Raw genomic sequence first — 20400 nt, 5'->3', positions numbered from 1 at the left:
TGATCCATTCTGGGTACTTGGGCAGCATTCGGATGCCTTTCGTTCGCGGTTGGCTGAATGCCTATCCCTCACGACTGCTGCTTGACTTTTGCGATTTTCACCCATTCGGCCTGATTTGGCCTGGTTTGGCCTGTTTCGGCCTCATTTGTGTTATGTGTGAAGGGGCCTTTAGGTACGCATCTTCTTAGGGTATACAGTATAGTTCATGCATATCCCAAATTTGCCTAGTGAATGTGGTCATTTGGATTGGTATGATTCCCTCTTCAGCCTCCCGAAGTGATGCTATTGTGTTTTTACCAGTGCAAGGTCTTTCTATTCCTCTTGTTTGTCATTGAAATATTAACAATGCATAGAGCATCAATTTTTTTCAGCTGACAAACTACAACATATGGGATTTAGTCTCTCATTACAGATATTGTGTAATTGTTATTTTTGTTTTTACAGTTATTGTATTTTGTTGTTACTTCTTCCTCTTTATCCCATATGGAGAATTCTGGTCTTTTTGTTGCCCTTTCTCATCACTTTCTGTATTCATCTTTTTCTCACAGGCAGGATGTCTATGAAAAGTACTAAGGGAGCATCCTCTGCTGCCAGGTCAGTGAGATGTAACCTGATGTGATGGAGAAGAGCAGAAAATGCATTCATCAAGTTAAAGTTACAATTCAGCTCAAACCTCAGTCTTGTGCCAGTGAAGTTTAAACCTGTGTTTGCTGAGGTTTTGCAATAAATGTGCACATAATACATAATCCTAATAATACATATCTGTATAAGAATAGAGTCGCATCCCCATATTTGAAACCTACAGCAATTAAGCAATTAATCAAGAGCGCAGTGAACTTTCGAAAGATGGTCAAACCTGCTCTGCGAAAACGTCCACAGCTTCTGTATTGTGAATAATAAAATCCCTAAAATTTTACAACAATTTTGTCCCATTCCCGCTGCTGTCCATCAACTGTCTGAGTCCACCAAAATGACAAACTGGGATTTTTCAACCTGGACTTTATTATTTACATATTTTCAGACTCAACTTTTCACTCAGAATAAAAATGTTTTTAATGAGTCCAGTATGAAGTTAGAAGACAAACTTAGGCTAAACAGCTACACAGTGGAATGATATGGGTCCAGCTAAAACTTTCAAGGTAAACTGCTTCATGTCACCATCACATAGGTGAGAATTTCAATTCAAATGTTTGTCGGCTTAAAGAGAATCCCTGCAGATGATGAGTGCATGTTTAGGCTTTTTCTGTTTTGCGCAATCACTGTAAAGAATTTTTTTTGAAACTGCTAATTATACAGTTCACGTTTTACCTCAGCCACCTTTTGTTTTGGGGATGTAGTAGTTAATATAAATTGACTGTCAGTGAGGGTTTCATTCCTGTTGTTAACAGATGAATGAGCCTTGCACACATGCTTTTTTCTGCACGGGTTCTCCCCACACGGCCAGACACTGCTAACGATGCTTTTGCCTCTTTAGATGGCAACAAGAACTGGTTTAGTTTGACAATTTCAGCTTGCTCCATAATTTGAGGAGCTGTTTAGTTTGTCACACATTTACGTTCAAAGTCAGTAATGAACCAATAAAAATTATTTTTGCCCAGATTGAAAAGTTCATTCCTAAAAACAACTAAAACCAAACAGCTAAAATCAAGACCCAGCTTGAAAAATGCTGCCGTCCCATTTAACCACCTTAATAAGATCATTATACTGCATGATGAGAACTAAGCAAATTTGTTCAACTCTAAAAACGTAATGTAGTATCACTCACGTTACACATATTATTTAGTTTATTTACTGGCTTATTTGCACTTTGTAGTGATTTCAGTTTTTTCTTTCTTCTAGTGTATCTCCACGAACAGGAAAGGGACCAGCTGCTGGCAGAAATCCCACTGCTGGGAAATTCAGAAGCAAGGCCCTTCAGCTCAGCCTCTCCCAGAAATTCTGGTTCATATCACCCTCTTTCTAATCATCATTGTTTGAGATGAGGGGAGTAGGTTATGTACTGTTAGTATTATTGATTGCATGTAAGCTGCAAATAAACCTTTAGAATTTTAAAATTGTGCTACATAAGGCGGTGACTGACACACTGGTTTGCAGTAATTCATGTAGGCTAAACAAAAGTTTCAAATTTGACAGTGTTTAATGGTCTAAATTGGGCCACTTGAGGTACTTGAGAACATTTGTTTTAGTGCTTCTGAGGGCTAATTACAGGCACTAAACATTTTGCACTACAACTACACTTCACAGCACAAAGGCCCAGGCCTCATCAGTGAAAGGTAACAGCTCCAAAGAGGAGGAGCCTCGACGAAAAAGCAGAAGAAGTCTCAGCAACAGCTCAGCTGTCGCGGCCGCTTACATCTCCTACCTCAATAAACTCTTTGGACAGGTGAGTTCAGCTCCACTTTTCAGTTAATCAATCAATCAATTTTCAATCAATCAATTTTTTTATATAGCGCCAAATCACAACTAACAGTTGCCCCAAGGCGCTTTATATTGTAAGGCAAGGCCATACAATAATTATGTAAAACCCCAACGGTCAAAACGACCCCCTGTGAGCAAGCACTTGGCTACAGTGGAAAGGAAAAACTCCCTTTTAACAGGAAGAAACCTCCAGCAGAACCAGGCTCAGGGAGGGGCAGTCTTCTGCTGGGACTGGTTGGGGCTGAGGGAGAGAACCAGGAAGAAGACATGCTGTGGAGGGGAGCAGAGATCGATCACTAATGATTAAATGCAGAGTGGTACATACAGAGCAAAAAGAGAAAGAAACAATGCATCATGGGAACCCCCCAGCAGTCTACGTCTATAGCAGCATAACTAAGGGATGGTTCAGGGTCACCTGATCCAGCCCTAACTATAAGCTTTAGCAAAAAGGAAAGTTTTAAGCCTAATCTTAAAAGTAGAGAGGGTGTCTGTCTCCCTGATCTGAACCAACTGACAAAGGCTTATAAAATGCTGTTTGTTTTTTCTCTTGATCTGTGTGAAATTACGACGATGTCTTGTAACCTTTTTAAGACATCACGCAGTGTTAAAGAAATGAAAGAGAGTAACATACAGTAGTGTTCAGAATAATAGTAGTGCTATGTGACTAAAAAGATTAATCCAGGTTTTGAGTATATTTCTTATTGTTACATGGGAAACAAGGTATCAGTAGATCAGTAGATTCTCACAAATCCAACAAGAACGAGCATTCATGATATGCACACTCTTAAGGCTATGAAATTGGGCTGTTAGTAAAAAAGTAGAAAAGGGGGTGTTCACAATAATAGTAGTGTGGCATTCAGTCAGTGAGTTTGTCAATTTTGTGGAACAAACAGGTGTGAATCAGGTGTCCCCTATTTACGGATGAAGCTAGCACCTGTTGAACATGCTTTTCTCTTTGAAAGCCTGAGGAAAATGAGACGTTCAAGACATTGTTCAGAAGAAAAGTTGATTGGAGAAGGAAAACTTATACGCAGGTGCAAAAAATTATAGGCTGTTCATCTACAATGATCTCCAATGCTTTAAAATGGACAAAAAAAACAGAGATGCGTGAAAGAAAACGGAAAACAACCATCAAAATGGATAGAAGAATAACCAGAATGGCAAAGGCTCACCCATTGATCAGCTCCAGGATGATCAAAGACAGTCTGGAGTTACCTGTAAGTGCTGTGACAGTTAGAAGACGCCTGTGTGAAGCTAATTTATTTGCAAGAATCCTCCGCAAAGTCCCTCTGTTAAATAAAAGACATGTGCAGAAGAGGTTATAATTTGCCAAAGAACACATCAACTGGCCTAAAGAGAAATGGAGGAATATTTTGTAGACTGATGACAGTAAAATTGTTCTTTTTGGGCCCAAGGGCCGCAGACAGTTTGTGAGATGACCCTCAAACTCTGAATTCAAGCCACAGTTCACAGTGAAGACAGTGAAGCATGGTGGTGCAAGCATCATGATATGGGCATGTTTCTCCTACTATGGTGTTGGCCCTATATATCGCATACCAGGTATCATGGATCAGTTTGGATATGTCAAAATACTTGAAGAGGTCATGTTGCCTTATGCTGAAGAGGACATGCCCTTGAAATGGGTGTTTCAACAAGACAATGATCCCAAGCACACTAGTAAACAAGCAAAATCTTGGTTCCAAACCAACAAAATTAATGTTTTGGAGTGGCCTGCCCAATCCCCGGACCTACATCCAATTGAGAACTTGTGGGGTGACATCAAAAAAGCTGTTTCTGAAGCAAAACCAAGAAATGTGAATGAATTGTGGAATGTTGTTAAAGAATCTTGGAGTAGAATAACAGTTGAAAGGCTGCCCAAGTTGGTTGACTCCATGCCTCGCAGATGTGAAGAAATCGTGAAAAACTGTAGTTATACAACTAAATACTAGTTTAGTGATTCACAGGATTGCTAAAAAAGCATTTTGAACATAATAGTTTTGAGTTTGTAGCGTCAACAGCAGATGCTACTATTACTGTAAACACCCCCTTTTCTACTTTTTTTTTTTTACTAATAGCCCAATTTCATAGCCTTAAGAGTGTGCATATCATGAATGCTTGGTCTTGTTGGATTTGTGAGAATCTACTGAATCTACTGGTACCTTGTTTCCCATGTAACAATAAGAAATATACTCAAAACCTGAATTCATCTTTTTAGTCACATAGCACTACTATTATTCTGAACACTACTGTACAACAACAGTACTGAGGCACCATAAAATCGAAATTAATTGAAACATTTCCTTTCGTCCCTGAATCAATGAAAAAATTAGGAGGGTTGACTGAAAATTTTTTCCTCCAATATGATTATTTCAATAACAGGCAAGATACCCACATGAATCACATTTGCTTAAAGCTTGAAATGTTCTTCATCAGGTAGTGTGATTACAGTTCCACATAGACCTTCCCTTTCCACTTACCTCTGGTGCACAGTTGCTTACACCTCTGCACCATTATGGTGTCCCGTCAGGTGTTCTTCCAGTTTGCGAAACAGGAAAAAAATCTGAGGGGTCAAAATCAGGACAGTGTGGTGGGTGTGGTAAGATTTAAGCAAATGCATGGCATTCTGTGTTTGTCGACTTGTGCGAAAGAGCATTGTCCTGCTGAAGAATTGTGTCTTTTGCAGAGAAACCATTTCAAGCATTTGCGTGGCTTTTACAAAATGTCCACATATTTGTCAGAGCTCGTCCATCCTCAATTGATGCTGGGCATCTGTGGCTGTCAGGGGTGTCTGCTACCAGCCTGATCATACAGACTCCTTGTGGCTGGATTTGTGCACTTCAAACTTCTTGGCCATTTCAACTGTCTGTTGAATTGAATTCAATTTTATGTATACAGTGCATACTGAGTGTATTCACAGCACTTCACTTTTTCCACATTTTGTGATATTACAGCCTTATTCCAAAATGGATGAAATCCATTAAAGTCTACACACAACACCCCATAATGACCAGTGATGCCAGTAACTAAGGAACGTGCTATGATGGTGATCATGAAGCTATATAACTGGGGATATAAAATCCAAAACTTGCACTGTGCACAATTTCTCCAATCACAGCCACAGGAGCCTATAACTTCTTCGGTATTGTCTTGGTGGCTTTGCTCACTCTTCTCCTTCTTGCACAGTCACTCAGTTTTTGAGAACTGTCTACTCCACACAGATTTACCGTAGAGTGCCAAACTGTTTGTATTTTTTCATAACTGATGTAAATAAAGTCCAAGACCTATTCAGTGACTTGGAAATGTACATGTATCCATCCCCTGACTTGTTTAAAGAAAACTGGCAATAAAACTGATTATTTACAGGTACTATACCAAAGGGGCCCATTACTTATGCAATCCACCATGTTGGCTTTTATATTTTTAATTAATTTATCACAGGTTGTAAAGATTTACGTTCAGCTTGAGTTTAAGAAAGATCATTTTAGAAATTTTTATATTGAGAAGTCTGGTTTACTTTTTGTATCTGAAATGCCATAAACAAATTAAAATGTGTGAAATACCAAGTGGCTGAATACTTTTGCAAGCCACTGTACAATTGTATGTAAAACTTTTGGCACCCCTGATAATTTTCATGATTTTCCTTTATAAATCATTGGTTGTCTACATCAGAAATGCCAGTTAAATATATCATATAGCAGACGAACACACTGATATTTGAGAAGTGAAATGAAGTTTCTAGTATTTACAGAAAGTATGCAATAATTATTTAAACAAAATTGGGCAGGTGCATAAATTTGGACAACCTTGTCACTTTATTGATTTGAATACATTTAGCACTAATTATTGGAACACAATATTGGTTTGGTAATCTCATTGACCCTTGACCTCCTAACACAGGTGAATCTAGTCATGAGAAACAGTATTTAAGGTGGTCATTTGCAAATGTTTCCCCTCTTTGCATCTCTTCTAATGAGTGGCAACATGGGAGCCTCTAAACAACTCTCAAATGACCTGAAAACAAAGATTTTTCAACATCATGGTTGAGGGAAAGGATGCAAAAAGCTATCTCAGAGATTTCAGCTGACTGTGAGAAACATAGTGAGGAAATGGAAGACCATAGGCACAGTACTAGTTGAGGCCCAAAGTGGCAGGCTAAGGAAAATCTCAGATACGTTGAAGTGAAGGATGGTGAGAACAGTCATAGTCAACCCACAGACCTAGTCCAAAGACCTACAACATGATCTTGATGCAGATAGTGTCTCTGTGCATTGTTCAATGATACAGTGCACTTTGCACAAGGAGGTGCTTTAATGCAGAGGAAGTCTTTTCTGCATACACGCCATAAACAAAGTCGCTTGAGGTATGCTAAAGCACATTTGGACAAGCCAGCTTCATTTTGGAATAAGGTGCTGTGGACTGATGAAACTAAAATTGAGTTATTTGTACATAACAAGGGGCGGTATGCATAGCTGAAAAAGAACACAGCATTCCAAGAAAAACACTTGCTATGTACAGTAAAATTTGGAGATGGTTCCATCATGCTGTGGGGATGTGTGGCCAGTGCAGGTACTGGGAATCTTGTTAAAGTTGAGGGTCACATGAATTCCAGTCAATATCAGCAGATTCTTGAGAACAATGTTGATGAATCGGTGACAAAGTTGATGTTGTGCCGGGGCTGGATCTTTCAACAAGACAACGACCCTAAACACTGCTCAAAATCTACTAAGGCATTCATGCAGAGGAACAAGTACACTGTTCTGGAATGACCATCTCAGTCCCCAGACCTGAATATTATTGAAAATATGTGGTGTGATTTTAAGCGGGCTGTCTATGCTCAGAAAACAACAAAACTGACTGAACTGGAGATGTTTTGTAAAGAAGAATGGTCCAAAATACCTTCAACCAGAATCCAGACTCTCACTGGAAGCTATAGGGAGCATTTAGAGGCTGTTATTTCTGCAAAAGGAGGATTTACTAAATACTGATGTTTTTTTTTTGTTTTTTTCTGTTGGGCTGCCCAAATTTATGCACCTGCCTAATTTTGCTTAAAGAATTATTGCACACTTTCTGTAAATCCTATAAATGTCATTTTACTTCTCAGATATCACTGTGTTTGTCTGCTATATGATATACAGTGAGGAAAATAAGTATTTGAACACCCTGCGATTTTGCAAGTTCTCCCACTTAGAAATCATGGAGGGGTCTGAAATTTTCATCTTAGGTGCATGTCCACTGTGAGAGACATAATCCAAAAGAAAAAATCTGAACTCACATTGTATGATTTTTTTTTTTATAATTTATTTACAAGTTACTGCTGCAAATAAGTATTTCAACACCTGCCATCAGTAGAAATTCTGGCCCTCAAAGAAATGTTAGTCCGCCTCTAAAAAGTCCACCTCCACTCCACTTATTATTCCAAATTAGAAACACCTATTTGAGGTTGTTAGCTGCATAAAGACACCTGTCCACCCCACACAATCAGTAAGACTCCAACTACTAACATGGCTAAGACCAAAGAGCTGTCCAAAGACACCAGGGACAAAATTGTAGACCTCCACCTGGCTGGAAAGGGCTATGGGGCAATTGCTAAGCAGCTTGGTGAAAAAAGATCAACTGTTGGAGCAATTATTAAAAAATGGAAGAAACGAAACAAGACTTTCAATCTCCCTCTGACTGGGGCTCCATGCAAGATCCCACCTCGTGTCGTGTCAATGATCCTAAGAAAGGTGAGGAATCAGCCCAGAACTGCAAGCGAGGAGCTGGTCAATGACCTAAAGAGAGCTGGCACCACTGTTTCCAAGGTTACTGTGGGTAATACACTAAGACGTCATGGGTTAAAATCATGCATGGCACGGAAGGTTTCCCTGCTTAAATCAGCACATGTCCAGGTCTTAAGTTTGCCCATGACCATTTGGATGATCCAGAGGAGTCATGGGAGAAAGTTATGTGGTCAGATGAGACCAAAATAGAACTTTTTGTCTTAATTCCACTTGCCGTGTTTGGAGGAAGAAGAATGCTGAGTACCATCCCAAAAACACTGTCCCTACTGTGAAGCATGGGGGTGGAAACATCATACTCTGGGGGTGCTCTTCTGCAAAGGGGACAGGACGACTGCACTGTATTAAGGAGAGGATGGATGGGGTCATGTATTGCGAGATTTTGGCAAACAACCCCTCAGTTAGAGCATTGAAGATGGGTTGTGGGTCTTCCAACATGACAATGACCCGAAGCACACAGCCAGGATAACCAAGGAGTAGCTCCGTAAGAAGCATATCAAGGTTCTGGAGTGGCCTAGCCAGTCTCCAAACCTAAACCCAATAGAAAATCTTTGGAGAGAAACTCTGTGTTTCTCAGTGACAGCCCAGTAACCTGGCTGATCTGGAGAAGATCTGTGTGGAGGAATGGGCCAAAATCCCTGCTGCAGTGTGTGCAAACCTGGTGAAAAACTACAGGAAACGTATGACCTCTGTAATTGCAAACAAAGGCTACTGTACCAAATATTAACATTGATTTTCACAGGTGTTGAAATACTTATTTGCAGCAGTAACATACAAATAAATTATTAAATAATCATACATTGTGATTTCCAGATTTTTTTTTTTTTTTTTTTTTTTTAGATTATGTCTCTCACAGTGGACATGCACCTAAGATGAAAATTTCAGACCCCTCCATGATTTCTAAGTGGGAGAACTTGCAAAATCGCAGGGTGTTCAAATACTTATTTTCCTCACTGTATTTAACTGAAATTGCTTATCCAAACAATCAATGATTTATAAAGGAAAATCATGTAAATCATCGTGGGTGCCCAAACTTTTACATACACCTGTAAATATTATCTATTCTTCATGCTGTGGAAATCCAGCCGGATAGAGGGAGTTGGGGGGAGAAGCACCCCACAACAACCCTAGATTAAAAGGTCTAGTTTTGAAAAATATTTTTTCATTGTACTACTACAACTACTTCTTATAATAATAATAATAATAATAATAATAATAATTTCAACAACTAAAATGTTTAGAAAGAATTTAAATGTTTCAAAAAATGTTAGAAAGAATAGTTAAAGTTTTAAACAATGTAGATTGTAAATGGCAAGTAATCTAACAGTTTTTTTTTAAAGCTGATTAATCATTAAAGTAACTAAGTTATTTTTTTCAAGGAATAATCAGTAATTGGATTACTTTTTCAAAGTAACTGTAGCTACACTGATAATGACAATGTGAAAAACATTTTGAGATTTTTGCAAATTTATTAAAAATACAAAACTAAGAAATCATGTGCAAATAAGTATACACAGCCTTTGTCATGAAGCTCAAAATTGAGCTCAGGTGCCTCCTGTTTCCACTGATCATCCTAGAGATGTTTCTACAGCTTAATTGGAGTCCACCTGGGGTAAATTCAGTTGATTGGATATAATTTGGAAAGGCACCCACCTCTCTACATATAAGGTCCCACAACTGACAGTGCATGTCAGAGCACAAACTATCAGGTCTGGGTGATGGTTTAGGCAGGATGCAAATTCAGGACCCAGACAACTGGCTCTGTATGTAAAAGCAGTTTACTGAAACAGTAAACGGGGTCCGGTACACAGTAAGGCAGTCCAACAGGAATAATAAAACTAGGAACATCAGGCAACGGTGTAGTCAAGGATACAGGCAGGTGGTCGAAAAACACATGAAGCAGGCAGAATGAGATAACAGGATACAGAGCTGGAGAGAATGCACTAGGCGCATCAATCTGGCGAGGGAGTAAAGCAAAATGAGGAGCTTAAATACACCCAGGTGATGAGTTGCAGATTGAGAGCAGGTGTGCGTGGAACACACCAGAATGAGGGTGTGGCCAGAGAGAGAGAAACACCCACCACCAAGAGCCAGCAGAGACAGACAAGAGAGAAAGTGACAGACAGACCCAAAGAGGAAAAACTCCATCAAGAGAACAAACAAAACAGAAAGTAACTGAAAAGACACATCAATGCCAAGAAATAAAAGCAGACAAAACTCAACTCCTGACAGTACCCACCCCTCAAGGGCCGACCCCAGACGGCCAAGGAGCAACAGGATGAGCCAAATGAAATTCACGAATGAGACCGGGTCCAAAATAAAATGGGAGGGAACCCATGACCGCTCCTCGGGACCGTAACCCTCCCAGTCAACCAAATACAAGTCAACCCCGACGGCGCGAAGCAGCAACCGCTGAACAGAAAAAAATAGGCCCTACATCCATGCACCGGGCGGTAAGTGGGGAAATGGCTGGAAGACACAAAGAACTAGACCGGAAAGGTTTGATATTGCTAACATGAAAAGTGGGATGAATGCGCATGGATGGAGGCAACCGGAGACAAACGGAAACGGGATTGATAACCTTGGATACGGGGAAGGGACCAATGAACCTGGGAGCCAAGGTTCGTGGAACCCCATGGAGAGATAAGTGGCGCGTAGACAACCAAACCTTTTGGCCTGCAGAATAGGCAGGAGCAATTAACCGCTTGCGGTCAGCTGTGGCTCATACAAAACTGAAGCATGACTGATGGCTCAATGAGCCCTCTCCCAGGTTTGTTGGCACCTAACAACCAGACTGAGGGCCGATGGAACCGGGGAATGCAGACTAACAGGTGAAAACATAGATGGTTGATGGCCAAAAACCACATGAAATGGTGAATACCCAGATGAAGCAGAAGGCGATTATGTCCTAACTCAATCCATGACAACTAAGATGCCCAAGTGGATGAATGTTGAGCACATAAAATTCTAAGACACCTCCAGTTCTTGATTAAATCGTTCAGTCTGACCGTGAGTTTGAGGATGGTACCCGGATGTGAGACTGGAAGTGGCCCAGAGGAGACGGCAGAATTCCCTCCAGAAACCCAAGGACCCCGGTCTGAAACAATGTCCTGTGGGAAACCATGAAAACAGAACACATGAGTAAGCATGATTTCAGCAGGTTCCTTAGCAGATGGCAACTTAGACAAAGGCACGAAATGACACATTTTTGATAAACGATCTACAACTGTTAGAATTACCGTGTGCCCATTAGATGGCAGAAGTCCAGTGACAAAGTCCATGGAAATATGAGTCCAAGGCTGTTTGGGAATTCTTAGTTTAGTTTTTTACTAAATTGGAAAAAAATTCAAAAACCTTTGTTCATGTTGTCATTATGAGGTATTGTGAGTAGAATTTTGAGGGAATAAAATGTATTTACTCAATTTTAAAATAAGGCTGTGACAACAAAATACGGAAAAGTGAAGCGCTGTGAATACTTTCTGTATGCACTGTATGCGTCCTTTCATCTGTCTCAGTTGTGTGTTTCTGTGAATCTGTTCATGCATTTTGCATCTATGGTTGTGAACATTTGTGTGTTTCTGTGCATATCTGTGTACACAGATTTGGAGGCTAACACTCATCCGTACCTGATGCTGTGGATGTGAAGTGTGTGTGGAAGTTTATCTTTTATTTAATAAACTGAAAAGATGGATCAGTATGTGAAATCCATTATCTTAAGTAAGCATGTAGTGAGATTGACACGTTCAATCTAATAGCCCCTTCACACGTAATGCAAAGTTTTGACGATGTGTGGACGAAAATGGCGAAACAGCGCGAAACAGTTCGAAACTAGTGCACCTCGAAACATTGTGCCAACTGGCAGGGGTGCACCATGCCAGTGCAACGGTTCGTGCACGCAACGGTGTCTGTCAAGCAAGAACAGCTCGCAACTGTGTTCCATGGGTCGAGCTGCACCACATCGCGCTGCTGATTAGGAGGAAAATTAAATAAAAACCAGCTATATATTTAATGAATATCACTGAGTTGATATAAATAATACATAAAGGGGGATGCAATAGAGAACACCGCGGTTAAATAACCCTGGTTTTAAAAAAAAAACATACAACATTCACAGAATTTTAACCCGCACATCCTAATTACCAGATGCCAACTCTACCACTGTGGCACAATCACTGTCTTGTAAAAGGGGCATGAAATGGCTCTAATCAACAAGCAAACAAATGTATTTTCTCAAAAAAAGAAGAAAAGCACTGTGTTAAATGACCAAACAGCATTTGCTATGGTGTATTTCTACTGATATGTGACTAAAAGTGGAGTATTTGGCGTACCGTGGCCCTGTCATATGGTCCTGCGGTGCCCCGCTCACTGTCCTGTCAGACAGACTCCTGCTGCATTTCCACATAAACTGATGCTCCGGTCCAGCTGGACCTGTCAGTGTGCGCGCTCTCCAGCCTGTCGCAATCAATCAATCAATCAACTTTTTTCTTATATAGCGCCAAATCACAACAAACAGTTGCCCCAAGGCGCTCCATATTGTAAGGCAAGGCCATACAATAATTATGAAAAACCCCAACGGTCAAAACGACCCCCTATGAGCAAGCACTTGGCCACAGTGGGAAGGAAAAACTCCCTTTTAACAGGAAGAAACCTCCAGCAGAACCAGGCTCAGGGAGGGGCAGTCTTCTGCTGAGACTGGTTGGGGCTGAGGGAAAGAACCAGGAAAAAGACATGCCGAGAAGGGGGGCAGAGATCGATCACTAATGATTAAATGCAGAGTGATGCATACGGAGCAAAAAGAGAAAGAAACAGTGCATCATGGGAACCCCCCCACAGTCTACGTCTAAAGCAACATAACCAAGGGATGGTCCAGGGTCACCCGATCCAGCCCTAACTATAAGCCTTAGCGAAAAGGAAAGTTTTAAGCCTAATCTTAAAGTAGAGAGGGTATCTGTCTCCCTGATCTGAATTGGGAGCTGGTTCCACAGGAGAGGAGCCTGAAAGCTGAAGGCTCTGCCTCCCATTCTACTCTTACAAACCCTAGGAACTACAAGTAAGCCCGCAGTCTGAGAGCGAAGCGCTCTAATGGGGTAATATGGTACTACGAGGTCCCTAAGATAAGATGGGACCTGATTATTCAAAACCTTATAAGTAAGAAGAAGAATTTTAAATTCTATTCTAGAATTAACAGGAAGCCAATGAAGAGAGGCCAACACGGGTGAGATATGCTCTCTCCTGCTAGTCCCCGTCAGTATTCTAGCTGCAGCATTCTGAACCAACTGAAGGCTTTTTAGGGAACTTTTAGGACAACCTGATAATAATGAATTACAATAGTCCAGCCTAGAGGAAATAAATGCATGAATTAGTTTTTCAGCATCACTCTGAGACAAGACCTTTCTGATTTTAGAGATATTGCGTAAATGCAAAAAGGCAGTCCTACATATTTGTTTAATATGCGCTTTGAATGACATATCCTGATCAAAAATGACTCCAAGATTTCTCACAGTATTACGAGAGATCAGGGAAATGCCATCCAGAGTAACGATCTGGTTAGACACCATGCTTCTAAGATTTGTGGGGCCAAGTACAATAACTTCAGTTTTATCTGAGTTTAAAAGCAGGAAATTAGAGGTCATCCATGTCTTTATGTCTGTAAGACAATCCTGCAGTTTAGCTAATTGGTGTGTATCCTCTGGCTTCATGGATAGATAAAGCTGGGTATCATCTGCGTAACAATGAAAATTTAAGCAATACCGTCTAATAATACTGCCTAAGGGAAGCATGTATAAAGTGAATAAAATTGGTCCTAGCACAGAACCTTGTGGAACTCCATAATTAACTTTAGTCTGTGAAGAAGATTCCCCATTTACATGAACAAACTGTAATCTATTAGACAAATATGATTCAAACCACCGCAGCGCAGTGCCTTTAATACCTATGACATGCTCTAATCTCTGTAATAAAATTTTATGGTCAACAGTATCAAAAGCAGCACTGAGGTCCAACAGAACAAGCACAGAGATAAGTCCACTGTCCGAAGCCATAAGAAGATCATTTGTAACCTTCACTAATGCTGTTTCTGTACTATGATGAATTCTAAAACCTGACTGAAACTCTTCAAATAGACCATTCCTCTGCAGGTGATCAGTTAGCTGTTTTACAACTACCCTCTCAAGAATCTTTGAGAGAAAAGGAAGGTTGGAGATTGCAAGTGATATATGTTTTTATGTTTTCAATGTGAGTACAGCAAGCGCTCACACGCGCGTGTCCGTCAACACACACACAGTGCATGTTCTGCAGCTCTGATGTCCAGGTCCAGAAATGTCAACAACTGCCACAATCCCATCTGTTCAGCACACAGACCTCTGTCCCTCTGTGATCACATGAGATGTGCCTCGGCTGCGGGTGGGGGGGTCGCAAACCACATGCATGCACGTGTTGGGGTTGCAGGGGAGCACACGGCACACACACACACACACACACACGTGTTGTGGGGAGAGCCAACAACATGCCACATCTCGGCAACTTCACAGTCGTGTGGAGCTTAGACAAATTTCACTCACAGGTGACAGATTTTCTAAGTGCCATGTGAGCGGTGTTAGGTGTTCGTGCATGTCACCTGAAATTTGGCCAACACCTGCCGCGAGAGGGTGTGATGTGTTCACACAGTGTACACTTTGTCTTTCAGGCGCTTGTGTGCGCAAATAGTTGTAGCAACAGGTGTACGAGGTGCTGGCGACAAGGATGACATTACACAGTTTGTACACAATTCCTGTGTCATGTGCACTGAGTGTGCACTTCATCCAGACTTCAAACTATGTGTGAAGGAGCCCTAAAGTTTGTATTCAACGTCACAGTTTAGCTGTTGTATTTCTCAGAAGATTTTGTCTGCAGCAATGTTCTTTGCACTGCATATTGCTGTTTTACAATGATTAACACTCTGTTTTTCTTTCTTCCCGTGCTCATCAGGAGAGAGAACTAATGCCAGAAGAGTTGGATGGTAAGATGATGTTGGTTTAATAGCTTTTAATTTTTACAATAATTTTGTAATCCTTTTTAAATGATGTGGAAATGATACATTAGGAGTCAGCCCTATGCTATTAAAAATGCTGTTAATACTGAATTTTCTACCAACACACTTGTTTTTGTCTCAGAACTCAAAAGAGATTCATGGTTTTGTCAAGTTTGATAAAGAAACACAAACTGAAAAAAAGCCGTATTTGCCACTGACTCAAAGCTACAACATAAATTATAACTTGAACAGTTCATACCTCTTCAAAGGCTAAATGTTCCTGAAATGTTATCACCCCAATCTAGTGTCCATACGACATATTTCATCTGTCAGGGTTTGAGTTTTGTCTGGTTATTTGGTTTTTATTTTTCTGGTCCGTTATGTTTTCTTATTGGTTTTCTGTGTGTTTATTCTCTTGCTGGGTTTTTCTGCTTGTGCCTGTCTGTCTCTATATCTCTTGTCTGTCTCTTGGTTCTTTGTGGTGGGTGTTTCACTGTCTGTGGCCACACCCTTGTTGTGGTGCTTTCCACGCACACCTGTTCCTGATTTGCAGCTCATCACCTGGGGTTATATAAGGTCACTGGGTGCTTTAGTCCCTTGTCAGATTCATGTGCCTTGTGCCTCTTTCGTTCCTTGCGTTCATCAAAACATCATTTCTATGACAAATTTCAGTTTTTGAATTTGTGTCTGGGTATTTCTATGGTTAACAGATATGTTTGTTTGTTTTTAACTCAAGATCAGTGTTTTAATTTTAAAGCTTTTAATTAAAATGTAAAAAAACAAAACAAAAAAAATTGAAACAAAATAATGCCCTACTTTATTGTGTAACTGAAAGTTGATGACCCTTTTTTTCCAGAAATATTAAAGTTGCTGGAGTCATCCCTATCTTCAAAAATGGGGATGAACACAAATTTAACAACTACAGACCTGTGTCACAGCTCTCACACCTTTCTAAAGTTCTCAAGAAATGTTTTTTAGAGAAACATAAGTTAATTAGAGAAAAGCAATAAGGATTTAGATCTCAATGATCCACAAGCTTAGCGTTTATAGTGCTGGTAGAAACAATAATAGCTGCAATTGAAAGAAAGGAGTATATAGTTGGAGTGTTTATCGATTTATGCAAAGCATTCAATGGCATAAATAATGAGTTGTTATTATCAAAATTATTTAAGTATGGGATTAGGGGCACAGCACACCAGTAGCTTCAAATTATAATACAAACCATCAACAGCATGTACATATTAATAGTTTAAATTCTAACTGTAGCGAGGTCATTCATATGTGGAGTCCCCCAATGATTCGTTTTAGGCCCTTTGTTTTTTCTTTTGTTTATTATTGATTTTTGTAAATCATTGACAATGTTAATTTTTTGTTGTTGTTGTTGTTTGGTGATACTAGTATATATCACTCAGGAAGTTGGAAATAATAGGAAGAATAGGAGAAGAAATGACAAAAGTGAGAAATTTAATGAAAATAAGTTTCTGTATATAAAAATGTTTTAGATCTTTGAGTTCAGCTCATGAAATAGGGACAAAAACAAAAAAGTGTTGCATTTATATTTTTATTCCGTATATACTTATATATTTATTGTTATTTACATTAATTATTAAGATCCTATTGTTTTATGTAGAATTTGTACATGTTCAATCAAGCCCCTCTATTTTGTCACGTGATAATTCCACAAGGACCACAATCTTTTTTATGCTTTATTGTGTTATCCATGTATCATTGATATATTCACCTTTGTATGTTTATATTGATGTTGCAGAATAAACTCTGTCAATCAATCAGTCATAAACAATATTTTATTTACATTTTATCGGTGTCTGCAGTGGTGTGCATGTGCGGATACATGAGCGTTTGAAAAGAGTGGAAGTTATCTTTGACCACGTGTGATACACGTGCAGATGTCAAAAATAACATTTTCAGTTTTAGAAGTGCTTATTTCTTGCTTGCTGTTTCAAAAATGTATGAGAAACATGTTATGGTAAATGGACTGCATTTATATAGCACTTTTCCATCTGCATCAGATGCTCAATGCGCTTTACAAATAATGCCTCACATTCACCAAGATGTGAGGGTGCTGCCATACAAGGCGCTCACTACACACCGGGATCAACTTGGGGAATAAGGACCTTGCCCAAGGGCCCTTAGTGATTTTCCAGTCAGGCTGGTATTTGAACCGAGGATCTTCTGGTCTCAAGCCCAATGCCTTAACCACTAGACCATCACCTCCCCATGTTAGATTTAGGGGCCCTGACACTTTCACGACTTTGATGCATGCACATTGTCGTGAGGATCCCATCCACTGTGTTACTAGCTGGATGCCGTGCTTTGTTCCACCGGCTGCCACACGCTCGGTGCTGGACGCTGCGTATTTAAAATAACTATTTCATAGTGGATTAATCATTTTCTTTGCAAGTTAACTGCTGAAAACAGCTCTAATTGCTTCCTGAATCACAGAGGACCGCTCCAGCAGTAGCCGTTAGCGTGCGCACGCTGAATGAGCTGCAGAAAGTGTTTGGAGTTGTCTTAAAAGCTAATTATTTGTCATGTTTACATTGTCATGGCTTGGTAAAACAGTTGCATGATCTTTCCTTCTTGTGTGCAGCTGTAAAAATATGTTTGTGATAGATTTAACATCTCATTATAATCATTCAGATGAGCTGCGCTCTGACGCAGTACGCTGATGCAACCACTCGCACTGTTCACTTCTTTACTCCACTTGACGAGCTACACGTCATGTTGGCGAGCAGATCGCGCCATGTTGCATGATATTTGTGTGAAAGATTTTTTGAACATTTCAAAATTTTCTTTGCACAATTGCTTGCACCGGCGCCCCTCTCACGTTCAGTCTACACCCATTAAAGATGAGTTTACTCTCCTGCAAGACACAGGTCGTGCAAGTGCATGCATCAAAGTCGTGCAGGTGTCAGGGGGCTACATAGCAGTTTCAGAGCGGATGTTGGATTAGCAGCCAGAGAGAGTCCAGCCAGTGATGTCACAGTGCCTCTCTACTCTGATTGGCAGAAACAGATCATTTTGGACATAAATGCTCACATTATTCAAACCTCACAATATCTACAATTATTCCAGTAATATTATTTTTGTGTGATAAAAGTAAATGCTACTAAAGTAGCTTTGTTTATTGGTTTGCAGGCTCTTTGTCACTGCCAGGCAGTATTTTGGAGTGTGAATTTGCATTTTCCTGTTTGTAATAACCGTCGTCATATTTTTAAGGTGGTCATACACCACAATGTAAATTATGCAAAATAGTACCTACATGAGAGATCACTCGATTACAGCACAGCGTGGTATCTCAAGCATAGCAAACCTCTGGGTAGCGACGTCCTACCATTGCCAGACAACATTTTGAAGTGAAAATGCATGATTTTTGGGGGTTCAACCTCAGGGGGTATGTACAGGGGGGTTAGACTCGATCATTTGGTCATGTAATCATTTGCATTTTCTTGTTCTGAATAACCGTCTCCATATTTTTATTTGAGGTAGGTATTTCAACAATATTGGTGCCAACACCCTACTGGAGGGTTTTGGTACTCGATCTCTTCAGAGGCTTCTTGAGTACTGCTGGAATGATATTTGTCAAAGAAACAGTTACTCTGGGTGGCTCAGATGAGGTGTATCACTTGTATTGTGAGGCAGCATTGGCTATGACATGCTGGTCATGTGTTGTGTTTTTCTTGGCTTCAGTGTTGAGGACACGGATCAACTGGAAAACACCCCTTCCTTTTTCTATGTGGAAGGGGATAAAAAAAGTTTTTGTTTGCTCAGTCTAAATAAAAATCTGTTGGCCATCATACACGGATCTTTATTCTTAATAGTGTTAATTTGTGAATCTGTGTGTTTTTCAGAGCTGCAAGTGGCTTTTAAAGAATTTGACTATGACGCTGATGGCTTCATCCATTACAAAGACATAGCAGACTGCATGAGGACTATGGGTTACATGCCCACAGAGATGGAGCTCATTGAGATCATCCAGCAAATCAAGATGAAATGTGAGTATTTATTTAATTGTTTTCCATTTCTACCTCAGTGGCTATGTTGTTTGTGTATAACTGAATATTTAGGATTTGAAAAGTTTTCAAAGCAGTGTTTCAATTTTGCCATTGCAATACTGATGAAATGTTTTGGCAACATCTCCAGCTGCACATTCTATCTATTCTTTATTTCTAGTCTTACTTTCCATTCTGTTATGTATTTCTGCTCATAATTAGCTATCTTTTTATGCAGACTCCAGAGCAATATTCAAAACATTCATCCATTTTCAGTAGGCTTATCAGCATCTGGGTCATGGTGGCAGCAGGCAAGCAGCTCATCCCCTCACTTAAGTAAGCATGTAGCTTCCCCACACTTCCCTATCCTCTTCCCGGGGATCCCAAGGCATTCCTAAGCCAGCTGGGAAAAATCATTTCTCCAGCACATCCTGGGTCTTCCCGTAGGCCTCCTCCTGGTTGGACGTGCCTGGAAGACCTCTTTAGGGAGACGACCAGGGAGCATCCTCACCAGATGCCCAGAAGACGTTGCGGGTCTAATAGTCTCCGAATAGTGCAATAAGCAACGCACATGTGCATGTGTTTCGCTCCCGCTCGCTTCCTCCAACACATGTGGCGTGCCGGGGGGCATACGTACATAAAATGCTTATATGTATGTACAGATCTGATCACATATGGACCGGACAGCCAGGTCTGAGCACACACAGCACAAGGAGGTGCCTGTCAGCTGATGGCAGCATACTGACAACTGGATGACAGCTCAGTGCACACATTAAAAACACATAAACCACCACCAGGACAGGTATATAAATAATTATGACAATACCTACATACGCAATTACATAACAAATAACGAAAACGAATGACCACATAACACAAAGTGACAGGTTGGTGTGGGCGCTGAACAGACAAGGGGGCATGTGCACCCACTTCCGTTAATGTTGTGATCTCTGCTCCTGGACCTCCCAGCTGGAGAACACGTACCATGTTTTGAAGGACATGAAGTTACAACAGTCCTGTGAGGCAAGTGTCTCTGCCTGCTGTCCTCACATGGAAATACATAAAACGTCTTTCGCCTTTGCGCCAGGCTGCCGCATACATAGTGGCCGCACCTCGTCCATGTCCTTGTTGATTTCAGGCATTTTCCCACACCATTTACAGGCCAGCAATGGTAGTGCAGTGA

General features: G+C 40.4%; 1 protein-coding gene across 1 annotated transcript in view; it reads left to right on the top strand.

The window, feature by feature from the left end:
• The first annotated feature begins 552 nt into the window (after nt 1-552).
• cabp4 (calcium binding protein 4) overlaps nt 553-20400 on the top strand; it is a 61362-nt gene continuing 41514 nt past the window's right edge. The window contains exons 1-5 of the mRNA XM_034189143.1: nt 553-594; nt 1840-1941; nt 2245-2383; nt 15162-15192; nt 19077-19220. Of these exons, the coding sequence (XP_034045034.1) occupies nt 554-594; nt 1840-1941; nt 2245-2383; nt 15162-15192; nt 19077-19220 (457 nt within the window). The 5' untranslated portion in view covers nt 553. The remainder of the gene's footprint in view (nt 595-1839; nt 1942-2244; nt 2384-15161; nt 15193-19076; nt 19221-20400) is intronic.

This window comes from Thalassophryne amazonica, chromosome 15, assembly GCF_902500255.1.
Source record: "Thalassophryne amazonica chromosome 15, fThaAma1.1, whole genome shotgun sequence".
Lineage (NCBI taxonomy): Eukaryota > Metazoa > Chordata > Actinopteri > Batrachoidiformes > Batrachoididae > Thalassophryne > Thalassophryne amazonica.
Note: the sequence above shows the minus strand (reverse complement) of the source record. Positions and strands in the feature narration are given on the sequence as shown.